General features: G+C 41.0%; 2 protein-coding genes across 4 annotated transcripts in view; both read right to left on the reverse strand.

Annotated features, from left to right (window-relative positions):
- The window catches only part of LOC137017943 (tripartite motif-containing protein 16-like), a 37817-nt gene extending 35763 nt beyond the window's left edge, over positions 1–2054 (reverse strand). The window contains exon 1 of the mRNA XM_067382746.1: positions 1443–2054. Within this exon, the coding sequence (XP_067238847.1) occupies positions 1443–2021 (579 nt within the window). The 5' untranslated portion in view covers positions 2022–2054. The remainder of the gene's footprint in view (positions 1–1442) is intronic.
- A 2388-nt stretch (positions 2055–4442) lies between these two features.
- LOC137017940 (tripartite motif-containing protein 16-like) overlaps positions 4443–14886 on the reverse strand; it is a 32587-nt gene continuing 22143 nt past the window's right edge. For 2 of the 3 annotated variants that reach the window (XM_067382737.1, XM_067382736.1), the window contains one exon: positions 10448–14115. In XM_067382737.1, coding sequence (XP_067238838.1) covers positions 13598–14115 — 518 coding nt within the window. In that variant the 3' untranslated portion in view covers positions 10448–13597. Of the gene's footprint in view, positions 5114–10447; positions 14116–14886 lie in introns of those variants that run through there. The other variant, XM_067382738.1, reaches the window with a different exon arrangement.

The following is a 14886-nucleotide window of genomic DNA, read 5'->3' on the forward strand; positions in this document are numbered from 1 at the left end:
CTCAAAACTTCCCAACGAGCTCATCTGCGAGCCTTATGATTGCAGCCACCGTTATGCCTCAGCACAAACAGGGGCCAGAACCAACAGGCAATGATGCAGACAGATCTTCCCTCGGGAAGAGTGACAAACGAGAACAGAGTAAACAACAGACAAACACACAGCAGTGCCCTCAAGCACTGTGTATGTGTGCTCCTCTCCAGACAGAAAACGCCCAGAAAAATATGCATATCAAGTGTCAAATTTTTCCCTGGGACACAGATAGACACATTCCATGAACGTTTGCATAGGGTGTGAGGATCTTCCAGGGTCAGAAACTTTGGACAAGGATCTGCACACTTCCTAAAACTTTTGCCCTCAGACATAGTTTTTTTTTAAAGATTACTCACAGATCAAAGGCGAACAGACAGTGGCAAGACACAGGCAGTCCCTGAAAGACGAAAAGATAATGACTGCTCCCGCGGGCGCGCTTTTATACATCCGGGTCGCGCCCCTATGACGTCATAGGCTGTCGCCGGCCAATGAGCATTGGCGTTGTTGGATAGTTGGTTTTTCAGACACAGAGTCACGTGTGACGTTCCCCAAAGCGTGGCAACGCAGAGTGGAGTTCCCTTCGAAAGGGAACTTGTTGCATCTTTCCCAAAAAGACTCATGGCTGTATTAGTTTAAAAGGGTGCTTCTACTAAATACTGAGCAAAGGGTCTGAATACTTAGGACCATGTGATATTTCAGTTTTTCTTTTTTAATAAATCTGCAAAAATGTCAACAATTCTGTGTTTTTCTGTCAATATGGGGTGCTGTGTGTACATTAATGAGGGAAAAAAATGAACTCAAATGATTTTAGCAAATGGCTGCAATATAACAAAGAGTGAAAAATTTAAGGGGGTCTGAATACTTTCCGTACCCACTGTAGTGTCTTATTATTCTAATTGTAATTATTTATTAAAAATAAGGCATTTTTCAGGCAGTAAATGTGGATCTTTCAGATGAATTTGAGGAATGCTAGTCTGGTCTTGGTCTTGACTCAGACTTGACTTGCCTTGGTCTTGTCTTGGTCTCAACCCCCAAAAGTCTTGGTCTCAGTTAAGGAGGTCTTGACTACAACACTAGTCTAGTCTGTTTAAATGCACTTAAGTGGCCTTTCATTTAATTAATATTGTATTATTTCCAAGTACAGTTTTTTTTTTAAATATACTTTTAATTTGAAGTACAATTACAATTAAGCACACTTCTTTTTTAATAGAGTGGTTTAGATTACTTTTTTGCTTTTATGCGTACCCCATTGACTTTCAATGTATGTACTAAAATAGATAACACATTCTTCAAAATATCATCTTTTAAGTTTTGCAGAACAAAGTCAGTCAAACCAGTTTGGAACGGCATGACGGTGAGTAAATGAAGACAGCACTTTAATTTCTGTGTGAACAATCTCTCTCAGTTCATACCTGTTTCTCTGTCCTCTGTGCTGCAGTTGATACAGTGTTGTGGTTTTTATGTTCATACTCCTTACACCGCACACAGATGCATTGTTGATCAGTGATACAGTACATTTCTAGCTCTTTATCATGTTTACGGCAGATCATGTCCTGCAGTCGTGCGGTGGCATCAATCACTTTGTGTGGTTTACGAGAGTGATATTCCTCATGACGGTCAAAATGAGTTTGACAGAAAGACTCCAGGCACACCAGACAGGACTTGACGGCTTTGTATTTTCTTCCAGTACAGACGTCACACTGCACGTCTCCAGCTCCAGCGTAACAGTCAACAGTAAAATTAGTCTTCTTCAGTTTCTCCACCATTTCAGCCAGAATGGTGTTCTTACCTAAAGCAGGTCTTGGACTGAAGGTCTGTCTGCACTGAGGACAGCTGTAGACTCTCTTCTCATCCTCCTGATCCCAGAACCCTGTAATACAGCTCTTACAGTAACTGTGTCCGCAGGGAATGGTCACTGGATCCTTCAGGAGATCCAGACACACTGGACACGTGAACTCATTCTCATCGACTGAAATTCTGGCTTCTGCCATTTTACTGCATGAATACAGAGAGACACAAACACTCAACAGCTCAACAGTACTTTAGTTTCTGTTTCCCTGTACTGGGGAGTTGAAATAGTTTCCTGTTTCTGTGTTTGAGTGGCGTGTGGAAAACAGATGCGCCTGTAAAGCAGCTTCCTCATTCCTGGTCAAGGAGTCACTTTCCTGCTGTTTTTATGTGGCCTTTACGTGGTGTCCAAAACGCCATAATTATGAGTTCTGAGCACATGAATGATCAAGCAAAGTTGTATTTATGAATGAGAAAAAAAAAAAAATTAAATAAACTGAATACAATTTTATTGAAGAATAGTTTGCAGCAGAAGCCAGCTTCAAGTCTCACAAGGAGTTGTAATGTTGCTCTGTGTACATTCACATTTCCATATTATACTCTAAATGCTGTGTTCACACCAAACGCGAATAGAGCGTCTGGCGCGAATGATTTCAATGTTAAGTCAATGTACAGACGCGTTTACACGCGTCTGGAGGTCTCGCGGCGCGAATGAGGGTTTAGCGCGGCGCGGAAGACGCGAATTCCCCTCATGGTGCTTTTTGTGCATTTACGCGTTTGACGCGAATTCGCGTCTGACGCCCGAGTTGAAAAATTTAAACTTTGCCGTAAATTCACGCCGCGTTAACCAATCAGGAGCCTGCTTGCTGCTGTGGAGGCAGGCCCGCCCGGAGTCACTCATTCAAAATGGAGGAACGACTGATATTATCAGTGAGCAGTCACCCAGAGATTTATGACACAAGTTCATACTTCAGACAGGAATAAAAAGGAGCTTGCTTGGAAGAGTGTCGGTGAGGAGATTGGGCTACCTGGTAAGTTGTAAATACACATTTCACTTTTGAGTCACGTACACGTTTATCGACCCGCGGCCTTCCCGCGACGCTGACCCCTACGCCGCTGTTCTGCTCTCCAGAGTAAATACAAAGCAGTGGCTCTCTCGATGAACGCACGATCAACATCAGCCATCTTGCAAACAGACAACCGCCTAGCACTTGCCCCTCCCACAAGAAGCGGATTTCGCCTCAGACGCTTGTTTTTTACGCGCGTCTATTTCGCTCTAGACGCGCGAATGCATTCAAATTCAAAATGTTCAAGCGGCAAACTAGACGCGGTAGACTCGAATTTGACGCTCTATTCGCGTTTGGTGTGAACGCAACAGAGTCCACTTACTATGTCATTACTTCAGGTTGAACGATTGGCTAAGAAAAAAATAGACAAAATTAATAATCTTTCACATATGGAAAGGTAGTCAGAAGCATATCTCCATTCGTCAGGATGCTGACGAGGGGACCATGGATTTAATTATTGGATATCCTGTTGGGTCATGACATGACGTCTTCAGGTCTCCAGCCAAATGCCAGCTGTCCATTGATACCAATACAGGACCTACACACAGAACAGCTCACATACACAGATACACATGATTCACAGCTTCTTCAAGGCTGAAGTTGGCAAAGGCACCAACTATAAACAGGAAAGTTTCTCAAAACATACTGATAAATTGTACTTTTCTCTTAGTGAGAGGTACAGACAATATTCAAAAATATTTTCTAGTGTTTGAAAAGGAAAATAAATGCTTTAACATAAGTTGAAGTCATTCAAATAATTTAATATTTAAAAAGATAAATGTTAATTAATAACTCAAAAGATATGTATTGAAGCGGCAGTGGATTCCAGAATCAACCCCTTCAGCAGAAACAATGAGCTTATTAACCCTGCCAGCATTTTTATTTTTAAAAGTTGCAAGCCAATGCTAGGGTTTTTGATTATTTTCACAAAAATTTCATGCCCCCAGAATATATACCCCCCCCCCCAAAAAAAAAAACAAACAAAAAAAACAAACAAAAAACAAAACAAAGCCTCTGCTTTAAAACAACAAAAATGTTTTATTAGAGCTTCATGCATTCTTTTTTGACCGTCTCTTGAGTAAGTTTAGTTTAATAAAAAAAAATTATTTTATTTGTTCAACATTTTGAACAAAAAGCTGAGAACATTGCGCACCCCCACCCCACCTCAAAGATTACAACTAAGATTACAATGATCTCTTCTGCTTCTTTCTTACCTTTTCTTTTTGCCTGTATTTTGATCCAGAGATTCTGTACTCTTTCCGAAGATGTGTAATAGTGCTCCCAACCGTATGACAATTAAAACATAGAAAGCCAGAAAAAAAAATTCTCAATGGTGGGGAAAGAGTTAAAGCAATTATTACAAGTTGTGATAATAATGATTACAATATAGAGTTGGCGTCATCCGAAGTCCTTGCAGGGGTTGGCATCCTTTTTTTCACAGGTGTTGGGTTATCAAAAATCTTCGTAAGAGGCTGGATCCAAACTGGAGCTGGTGTAATCGGGATGGCATCCCAAGGTAGAACAAAAAAGTAAATGGAAAATAATTGGCATAACTGCTATTCATTAACATTTGTGTCCAAGGTGTCAATAATTTGTGTGAGCACCACTGTTATCTAGCACTGCCTTGATCCCCCTGGGTATGGAATTCACCAGAGCAGCAAAGCTTGTTGCTGGGATCCTATTCCACTCCACCATAATGACATCACAGAGCTGCTGGATGTTAGACACATGGCGCTTCTCCACCTTCTGCTTGAGGATGCCCCGCAGGTGCTTAAATAAGGTTCAGGTGTGGAGACGTACTTGGCCACTCCATCACTTTCACCTTGGGATCGTTATCATGTTGGAAAACTGCCATTCGGCCCAGTTTCTGAAGGGATGGCATCATGTTCTGCTTCAGAATGTCACAGTTCATGTTGGAATCCATGTTGCAGTGTGTGGCGTATGGTCTGAGCACTGACAAGCTGACCTTCTGCTTCTGCAACCTCTAAAGCAATGTTGGCAGCATCTGTTTTTTGAAGCTAGCTTTTTCAAAGCCTGCACCTGACGCACAGCAAGAGGACTCAACTTCTTTGATCGACCTTGCAAGGCCTGTTCCGAGCCACTGTGCTGTAACTCAGTTTCAGGGTGTTACTGGTCTTCTTATAGCCTATGCCATCTTTGTGGAGAGCAACAATTCTTATTCTCAAATCCTCAGAGAGTTCCTTGCCATGAGATGCCATGTTGAACATCTAGTGGTCAGTATGTAAGGATTGTACTCAAAGTACCAAATTTTAACTGCTCTAATACAAGATCCACACATTTGTATGGTCCTGTCAAGCAGACAAAACATGAACATGATGTATAGGACATGTGGCTTTGCATGGTTAAAAGACACAGAGCTGTTATCACTTAGGGTGTACTCACTTTTGTTGCCAGCTATTTAGACAAATGGCTGCATATTAAGTTATTTTCAGAAGACAGCAAATCTATACTGCTGTACAAGTAGCACATTGAATACTGTTAGCTGTTTATAGTAGCCTAAATTTATGTTATGTATAGCCTATGTTTATAGTGTGTCATTAGACAATGAAAGCTCTGATTCAATGATTCTATGCATGGCATTTATATTAGGGTGTTTTAGTAAAATATACGTTGATTACTGTGTCCTGTTTTATGGGTCCGTAACACAGTTTTTCTCGATTGCTAACACACTGATTCATTTGGGATAATTTCCCAAAACCATTCATTCAGTTCTCAAAACAAAGACCCATTTCTCAAAACGTTTAACACATTTCACCTGTTTTCACACACATTACAATTTTCTTAATGATTTCTGCAAAACTCTACACAAAAATGCCCTCATTTTACATAGGTTTAACCATGTTCTCCACAGAAAATTTTCTGTCTTCTTGTTGCTTCTCTATAATTGACCCAGTATGTGAAATCATCTCAGGTTACATTTATAACCCTGGTTCCCTGAATTGGGAACGAGATGCTGCATCGAACGCATTGGGATCACCTCTGCTTGATTACGTCTTGAAGCACTTGTGAAATCGAACCAATAGGGTGTCGGGATGTCAGAGCGGGTGATGTCACGGAGCAGGAAACTATAAAGTACTCCTGAGAACAAAGAACGCCAGCTTCTGATTGGCTGAAGCAAGATGCTCACAGGCGTGCAGGGAGTATGGCTAAGCGACGCAGCGTCTCGTTCCCTATTCAGGGAACCGGATTAAAAACGTAACCCAAGACATTCCCTTTCATGGGAACATCGACACTGCGTCGAACGCATTGGGAACCCTATCCCAACTATGACATAGTACCAAGTGCCTGTCTGTTATCTTTGAGACGAGAAGACCGAGGACCCTGGAGTGGAGCCCAAATCAAGGTTATAAAACCTAATGAAGGTATGCTGAGAGGACCACCCAGCCGCATCACATATCACATTGAGGGGGACCCCGGAGTTCAAAGCCTTTGAGGCAGCCATACCCCTAGTAGAGTGTGCCCGGACAGCCAAAGGTGAAGGTTGCCCGGATGACTCCTAAGAAAGAGAGATAGCCTCGACCACCCACTTGCTCATTCTCTGCTTCTTAGGAGACTCATAACAGACAAATAACTGTTCAGTTTTTCACCACTTTAGACACATAAGTGTCTAAAGCCCTAACCTGGCAAAGCAGATTAAGTTTTTCCTGATCCGGATTAGCAAAAGGAGGAGGACAGAAGGCCTGCAGTACGATAGGCGCTGGGACATTCGTGGGGACCTTGGGTATATACCCAGATCTAGGATGCAGGAAAGCCTTGACCATACCAGGTGCAAATTCCAGACATGAAGGAGCAACAGAACATGCTTGAAGATCTCCAATTCTTTTAAGAGATGATATAGCCAACAGGAAGATGGTTTTTAGAGTGAGGAATTTCTCAGACACCTCCTCTAAAGGTTCGAAGGGAGCCTCTGCTAACCCTTCCAACACAATAGCCAAGTCCCAGGCTGGAGTTCTTGTACGTACAGAAAGCCTCAGAGAAAGCGTAGGGGGTCTCTTCCCACAGAACATCCCCCCAAAGGAGCATGATAAGCAGAAAGCTGCTATATAAACCTTCAAAGTAGAAGGGGATAGGCCATCCGAGAATTTTTCTTGGACAAATCGCAGTACGTGACTGATGGAACGGGTCCACCTGAAGTTGACTACACCAAGTATAAAACAGATTCCATTTATACGCATAAAGTTTTCTTGTGGAAGGAGCTCTGGAGTGGAGTATGGTCTCCACAACCTCGGTAGTGGAGTCTCCATTCCCCGGGCCTCGGCCCCTGCCTCAACAGGATGTCTGCCCCCACATTTTGATGCCCCGGGATATAAGCTGCTCTCAGGGAGAGGAGCTTCCTCTGGGCCCACAGGAGGATTCGATGGGCTAACTTGCACAACTGGTGAGACCTCAGACTCCCCTGATGGTTGATATAAGAGACCACCGACATGTTGTCTGTGCAAACCAACACATGGTGGCCCCTCAGGTCTGGGAGGAAGTATTTGAGTGCTCGAAATACCGCCATCATTTCCAGCCGATTTATGTGCCAGGAAAGTAGATGGTCCTCCCAAAGACCCTGAGCCGGCTGACCACTTATGATCGCCCCCCAGCCTGTGAGAGAAGCATCCGTCGTTAGCATTACACGATGACAAGGAGCCTCCAACACAGGTCCCTGGGACAGGATCCAAGGCTTCTTCCACATGACTAAGGCACGAAGGCATCGCTTTTTCGCTGATCATACGAAATGGATTTCCCCTCAGAGAAAACCCCTTGGTCCTGAGCCACCACTGTAAGGGTCTCATGTGCAGCAGGCCAAAAGGTATCACGTTGGACGCAGCTGCCATCAGACCCAACAGTCTCTGAAACTGTTTTACAGTGCGTGACTGGCCTAATTTAACCCCATTCACGGCTGAGAGAATGGAATTCACCCGAGCAGGAGACAGACGTGCCTGCATCGTGGTGGAATCCCAGACTACTCCTAAATAGCTGGTAGCTGGAAAAAGCACAATCTTCTTGGCATTGAGTCTCAGCCTCAACTTTCTCATATGGGCAAGAACAACATCTCTATGTTGAAATGCCTGTTGCTCGGATTGAGCAAGAATCAACCAATCGTCAATATAATTTAACACGCGGATGCTGTGGAGTCTCAGGGGAGCCAGAGCTGCATCCACGCATTTCGTGAAGGTCCGGGGTGAAATTGCTAGGCTGAATGGAAGAACCTTGTATTGATAAGCTTTGCCCCCAAAAGCAATTCTGAGGAACTTCCAGTGCTGAGGATGGATGGATACATGAAAGTAAGCGTCTTTCAGATCTATTGTCACAAACCAGTCCTCGGACCTGATCTGTGTGGTGATCTGTTTGAGTGTAAGCATCTTGAACTTGAGCTTTTGCACAGAGCGATTTAACATGCGTAAATCTAGAATAGGACGCAACCCTCCATCCTTCTTTGGAACAATGAAGTAATGGCTGTAAAACCCTAACAGCTTGCTGGGATGAAGAACCCTTTCTATAGCTCCTTTTTGTAAGAGTGTCATAACCTCCTGTTCCATTACCAGAGACTGCTCGGGGTCCACCACCGTAGGGAGGACCCCGTTGAACCAGGGCGGGTGAGACCTGAATTGTATTCTGTAAGCCTTTTCTATTGTGAGCAGCACCAATTGAGAAATATTGGGGAGAAATTTCCATTCTGACAAAAATTCTACTAAGGGGACCAGTCTCTCGAAACTGGCCTCTGTTGTTTTTTATGCATTCGACTTGGCGCCCTGAAGCAGCTAACTGGCAGGGAACAACCGAATCAAACGCTGGCCGGCCCTCCTCAGAGGATTGGCGGTGACCACTGCGCCCTGAAGCACACGGGGGGTGGAGGGGGAGGAACCTCTGGAAGGCCGCTGACTGTTTTCTGGCTTTCTGGAACCTCTCGACGACTGAAGTGACACAGTCGCCGAAGAGGACCAGGGAAGACAGCGGCGCATCCAGGAGCACACTTTTATCCTTCTCTTTAATATCGGATAAATTTAGCCATAAATGCCTCTCCGTGGCCACCAGGGCTGCCATAGAATGGCCGATTGTTTTAGCCGTCTCCTTGGTGGCCCGGAGAGATAGATCAGTGTCTTTCCTTAGTTCCTGAATCATCTCAAAACTAGCCTCACCGCTCGCATCTATTTCCCCCAGCAGGTCAGCCTGGTAAGCTTGTAAAATTGACATGGTATGCAAACAAGCTGCGGCCTGACCTGCTGCCGAATAAGCTTTGCCCACCAGAGCTGATGTAGTCAGATCCATCTGTGAACCCCACAAATGAAGCCACCGCTCTACCTCGGCAGCAGTGGGACCCGATCCGTGGGGAACACTGGCCACGGCGCCCTCCTTATCTTTATCAAAGAGCGCCCAGCGAGAATGGAGTGTTCGGAGAGTCAGCTTTTCGCAATGCACACAGACAACTCCCTCAAGAGCTGCCTGGGCATGCTCCACTCCTAAACAAACAACGCACATCTCGTATGTATCCCTGCCCGTGATGAAGCGAAGGCAGGGATGAACACACTTGACAAATTGTTGTTTGCTCACCATTATGTGTCTAATATATATATATATATATATATATGTTTGGGTGTATGGAAAATACTCTTGTCCTCAGACGAAGAGATATTTTCAGGCTATGTAGCAGACAGACAACACCAAATAAGACACACAATATCACAGAGCACTTGCTGAAGACTCAGGATATAGTTTCCTGGTCTGTGACGTCACCTGCTCTGACATCCCATCACCCTATTGGTTCTTTCACAAGTGCTTCAAGACGTAATCACGCAGAGGTGATCCCAATGTGTTCGATGCAGCGTTGATGTTCCCATGAAAGGGAACTCAGTGTTTCTTTTTTTCTAACACTATTTTCTCCATGTCATTTTTCACATCTTCTCTCTTTACAATGATCACAAATGTTTCTGTTATTTCAATATTCAAAATCACACTATCCTCAATATGCTCATTTTGTAATGAACCCTGTGTTTGTACCTTTCATTTAAATGAAAGGTACTTTTGATAGTAATAATAAAAATGAGTTATGTATTTCATGGGCGTAGGTTTGGTCTCAGCTTTGGTGGGGACAAATTTGTCATCTCAAAATATTGATAGGGACTAGTACCTAGCGTCCCCCCCTAAACCTACGCCCATGATGTATTTATTTGTCACCACAATAAAAACTAAAGGAATGTGATTTGGAAGTATACGTTTAAGTGTACTATAATTTTAACAGTAGTGAATTTTAAGTGCACAGTTTATTAGTTCACAGTTCACAACTATGTTTCTCATTTTTCATTTGCATCTGTACTACAAGTAAACTTATAAGTATTCTAGTAGTTTACTAGTACATTTTTAGTATATGAAAGTATAATTTAAAGTTTACTCTCAGTAAACTACTAATTTAGTACAAGTATACTTGTAAGTTTTCTTTAAGTGAACATAACATCACACTTAGTTTTTTTTTAATTTTTTACTTGAAATATACTTTTAACTGTACTTTAACTCTTTCCATTTTAAAAACATTTTATTCTAGCTTCATGAATCCTTTTTTTATTTATTTTTTATTTTTTAACAACACTTAAACGTGGGTAGGGTTCATTAAAAAAGGGCAACATTTTAAACAAAAAGCTGAGAAAATTGCATTTTTGTAAAAGACCACATCCGGATGGGATTCAGAAAGATGATCAAAACACAGATGGAGTAGATCAAGTCTATTTACAACACCAAAGCATCACAGTCCTATAGCTCATCCTGGGTCGACATATTAGTTAGGCAGTTTTGATTTAAATGCTGTTTGATGATCAAGTTATTTTACATTTGCGTGAACAATCTTCTATTACTTGTTTCTGCTTCTTCTTCGCCTGTGCTTTAGAGATTCTGTACTTTTTCAGAAGATGCATAACAGCATTCCCTACCGTATAACAGTGAAAACATGGATACAATTCAGTGAATGGCTGGGAAAGAGTAAATTAGATTTGAAGTAAATTCCTATGTACACTACAAGTGGACTAGCCTACACAAAAATTCACACACTCATCTAAGGAACACATCTGTTTTCAAACAATGTAAGTTTAAAAGAAAATTTTGTACATTCTAAAGATAAATTCATTAATCTGTTGAACATTGAGAGTTCAAAATAAAGAGCTCCAACCCATGTTCTGTATCCAAATTGAACAAAGAAAAAGTCTGTGCCTTGTACCCGAATCCACTGTTAAAAATAAATCATCCACCCGCCAACCGCCCAATGATATTCTCTGATTTAGATATCCGAACCTGATTATCCCATTACAATTATTCACATGCCCCCCTGTAGGAACGTTTTAGTATATTTTAAATTTAAATGCATAAATCTGGTGCATTCTGAGAGCAAAATTAATTAATTAAAAAAGTGACTAGATCAATGAGGAAATTTGTTCTCTTGTAAGCAATTTTGTGCTCTAAAAGTAATTTATTTATTGGTGATGTACATTAGTCACATACACAACATACAATAGGCTAAATGATAGTTCATAAGTGGTCAAACATGTAGAGTCCACATTTAATCCATTAAAACTATGTAGCAAAAGAGGTTACCTTTGTTGAATTAATTTATTAGTGGAGGCCTGTATCTATACATCTGTATTTGTGCAACTAATGGTCACTCTTTGACAATCCAGAAAACAACAAATTATAACAATATCACGTTCATATCGCAGATGAATCGCCTTCGATAATGAACGCGATATTGCGTAGCTTGTCAGTGAACTACGGCTCTGTCTATTAAATGGCGCTCCATTTGAAAGCAGGTTATGGTTATTTAGCGGTAATCAGGGAACGGCTTTACTGACGAAATGCGCGTGACAATCGCATGCGATATATCGCAAAGCCCTACAACAAATGAATACAAATATATAATCATAAGCTGACCAATAAATAAAATGAGTATATAATTCAGCAGCAAAAAGTATTCTAGCCTAATTCTCGAAAAACCCTTTGCACAGTAGGCCTAAATTTATAAAATCCAAATGTTAACAGAAAGTTTAAAATTACTATTTGTATTCCTTTAAAATGAAGAAAAAATAGATTAGATTTATATTTATAGGTATAGAATTATATGTATTTATATGAAGCTAAGATTAAAAGATATTTATTTTAAAAGTATTGTGCGGCTTTTTAATGGGGCAACAAGCTATAGATACGACAGAACAAAATAGGCTATTAATAATCTTTCAGGGTGCAAAACCATAATAATATGAAACGCATCATAACAGCAGCAAAAACCGCTAATGCGCATCCCGGGTGCAGAATGATGCGCTTAAAGCAATATGGAGTCAGGGCGCACAGTTGTGCTGCGCATTATAAATGTTCACGGCACAAAGAGAATCCCTGTGTATATTTGCATCTAACAGTTAATGACATCGTTTAGAAACAGCAATAAACTCCAGCAAGATCAAGTTAGTTTATGCCAATCTACAGCCCTATATCTACATATCAAGTATTATAATGGGAATATATATACTGTAGAGTTTTACCGTGCTGACTGTCACCGAACGCGACGCGTTGTTTGAGTGCTGAACAGAGAATGATTTATAGCTGCAGCGGAGGGAAGACGAGTTTCCGTGGACTTAAAAGTTAGCGTACATTCTTCTGTTCCTCACGTGAAGCTATGGAATGGCTTCAAATGACTTTGAATATAGTGCACGAAAACTTAATTGGGGCTAGTCTATTTCTTTAGCTCAATTACTCGCACTTTTGCGCAATTACCAGACGTTATTTAAATATCGCGACAAGCCTAATTTCCGTTTCATTTTGAGACTGTGGCGGGCCGCCACAGTCTAGTTAATGTAGGTGTATGTGAACATTAGCTCAGTCAAGGTTAACATCAACAGGTGTAGACAGAAAATATGATTATCCTGACCTGAGCTAATTTGCTGAATCAACCAACTCACATCTCCTTTCTCCTGTTGCCGTTTCTGGCGTTTCATCGCTGACTGTGCTGCAGCGGCCATACCTGCTCATTAGAAGCTTCACTGAGCTATTTTAGAGTGTGCATGCAACGTTCTTGGACGCAAACGCGCGCATTGACACAGGCAGGCTCTCTGTGTTCTGCTCATCCATGACGGCGTGCGGTTAAATATTGTTGATTTATAATATTGGGAATATTGGGAATATTGTCGAAATATACACAGGACCGGTTTCACAGACATGGCTTAGACTAAGACAGGATTAGGCCTAAGTTAAATTAGGGTATTTAAGTAGCTTTTATAAATGCATCCTGAGACGAAACAATGGCAGTGACATATTTTAAGATATGTCAGAGCAAGATGCCTTCAGTTAAAACAGCTTAAACATTTTAGTCTAGGACTAGCTTAAGCCCTGTCTATGAAACCAATGGATAGACTAGTATACTTATGCTATAATATAATCATAGTATAAGTGCAATTTTAAGTATATTTCTGAGAAGTATATAAAAAGTAGGCTAAAAGTATACTTTCTTATTTATAGTTTAAAAGAAGTATACTAATAGCACACTTGGCATAGGGCTGTCTCTATGAGGATTTAATACATACATTTATTCTGTTATTTCATTTTAAGAAGTTCAGCTGTATTAACGTAAAGAAGAGGAAATAAAAGAGACTCTGTATCATCTCACTGTTACTGATTTCTCATGAAGCTCAAAGTATGATGGGTAAAATCTCTCTACAATCTATTCTGAAACATCAACACAGTTTCACTGATCCAGACCAAACAAAAAACCCAGGATAGAGCGGCTGAGTGAATGTGGTCTGGACTGTGTGGATGAGGCTCATTGTGTCAGAGACGCTGTAGAAGGACAGAGTTCCTGCACTGTGATCCACATACACTCCTATTCTAGAGCTGATAGACTTTACAGGGAGAGCAGTCTTTATCTTATTATGTATAAATGAGTATCTGGAGGAATAGCAGTCCAAACTCCAAGACTGATCATTATATCCAAACGCACACTCATAACCCTGTCCTTTCCTGCTGATGCTCTTATATGACACTGATATACGCACATAATTCCCACTCCACTCAGTCTCCCAGTAACAGCGTCCACACACACTCTCTCTACACAACACCTGACGATAATAATCAAATCTGTCTGGATGATCAGGATACGGCTGGACTGTGTCAGTGTTAGTAATCACTCTGTTCTTCTCAGAGAGACAGAGGCGTTTATGCACTGTGTTCAGATCCAGAGTGAGCTGATGGGAATCTGATGAAGAGAAACACATCAGAATCAGGAATTATGAATCTGTCTGATCTTTTAGGGCCAGTTGTTCAAAAAGTTTAATCTGTTTCAGAATTATCTGGATTTGGAAATCCAATGGAACTTTTTTTAATGCAAAATTGGATTGGATCACCCTGATCCAGATACACACTTTTTTCAGATTAAAGGGACATGGTGATAGAAAGACATTTCAAGACATATATTTGATATTTACAGCTGTTTGGGAATTATTTTATTGCACCAAAATCTCTTTTACTTTACAATAGGCTACCGAAAGGCTAAATATGAAGCCTAATCTCTCCTAATGTATTACTTTAAAAGTTAATTAATCAAGAGCAAAATAAAAAAAAAAAATGTGTGTGTGTGTGTATTGCATGATACAAATGTTGTATTTTTTGACCAATTTTAAAGTTATTACATTTTTGTTCCTGGAATCCACCCTTCTGATGGGATCAGTATAAATCAAAATTTTTTTTGGATCAAAGGTATCCCAATCTTGCTAAAAAGTTTTGAACAACACAAACTGATGATTTTATCTAGATCAAAACCTAGATTGGGTTTTGTGATCTAATCTGATTTCAGAATCCCTTTTTCCTTTTGAACAACCCATTTTCAAGATTTGATCCAATCTGATAGCCGGAAACCATTCAGATTACTTTTGAACAACTGGCCCTTAATATATCTGAACACTCATGTTCAGTGTATCATCAGTGTCTCAGTACAGCTAACCAGATATCCAATCATCATTTACATGAT

Source organism: Chanodichthys erythropterus, chromosome 3 (genome assembly GCF_024489055.1).
Source record: "Chanodichthys erythropterus isolate Z2021 chromosome 3, ASM2448905v1, whole genome shotgun sequence".
In the NCBI taxonomy this organism is placed as follows: Eukaryota; Metazoa; Chordata; class Actinopteri; order Cypriniformes; family Xenocyprididae; genus Chanodichthys; species Chanodichthys erythropterus.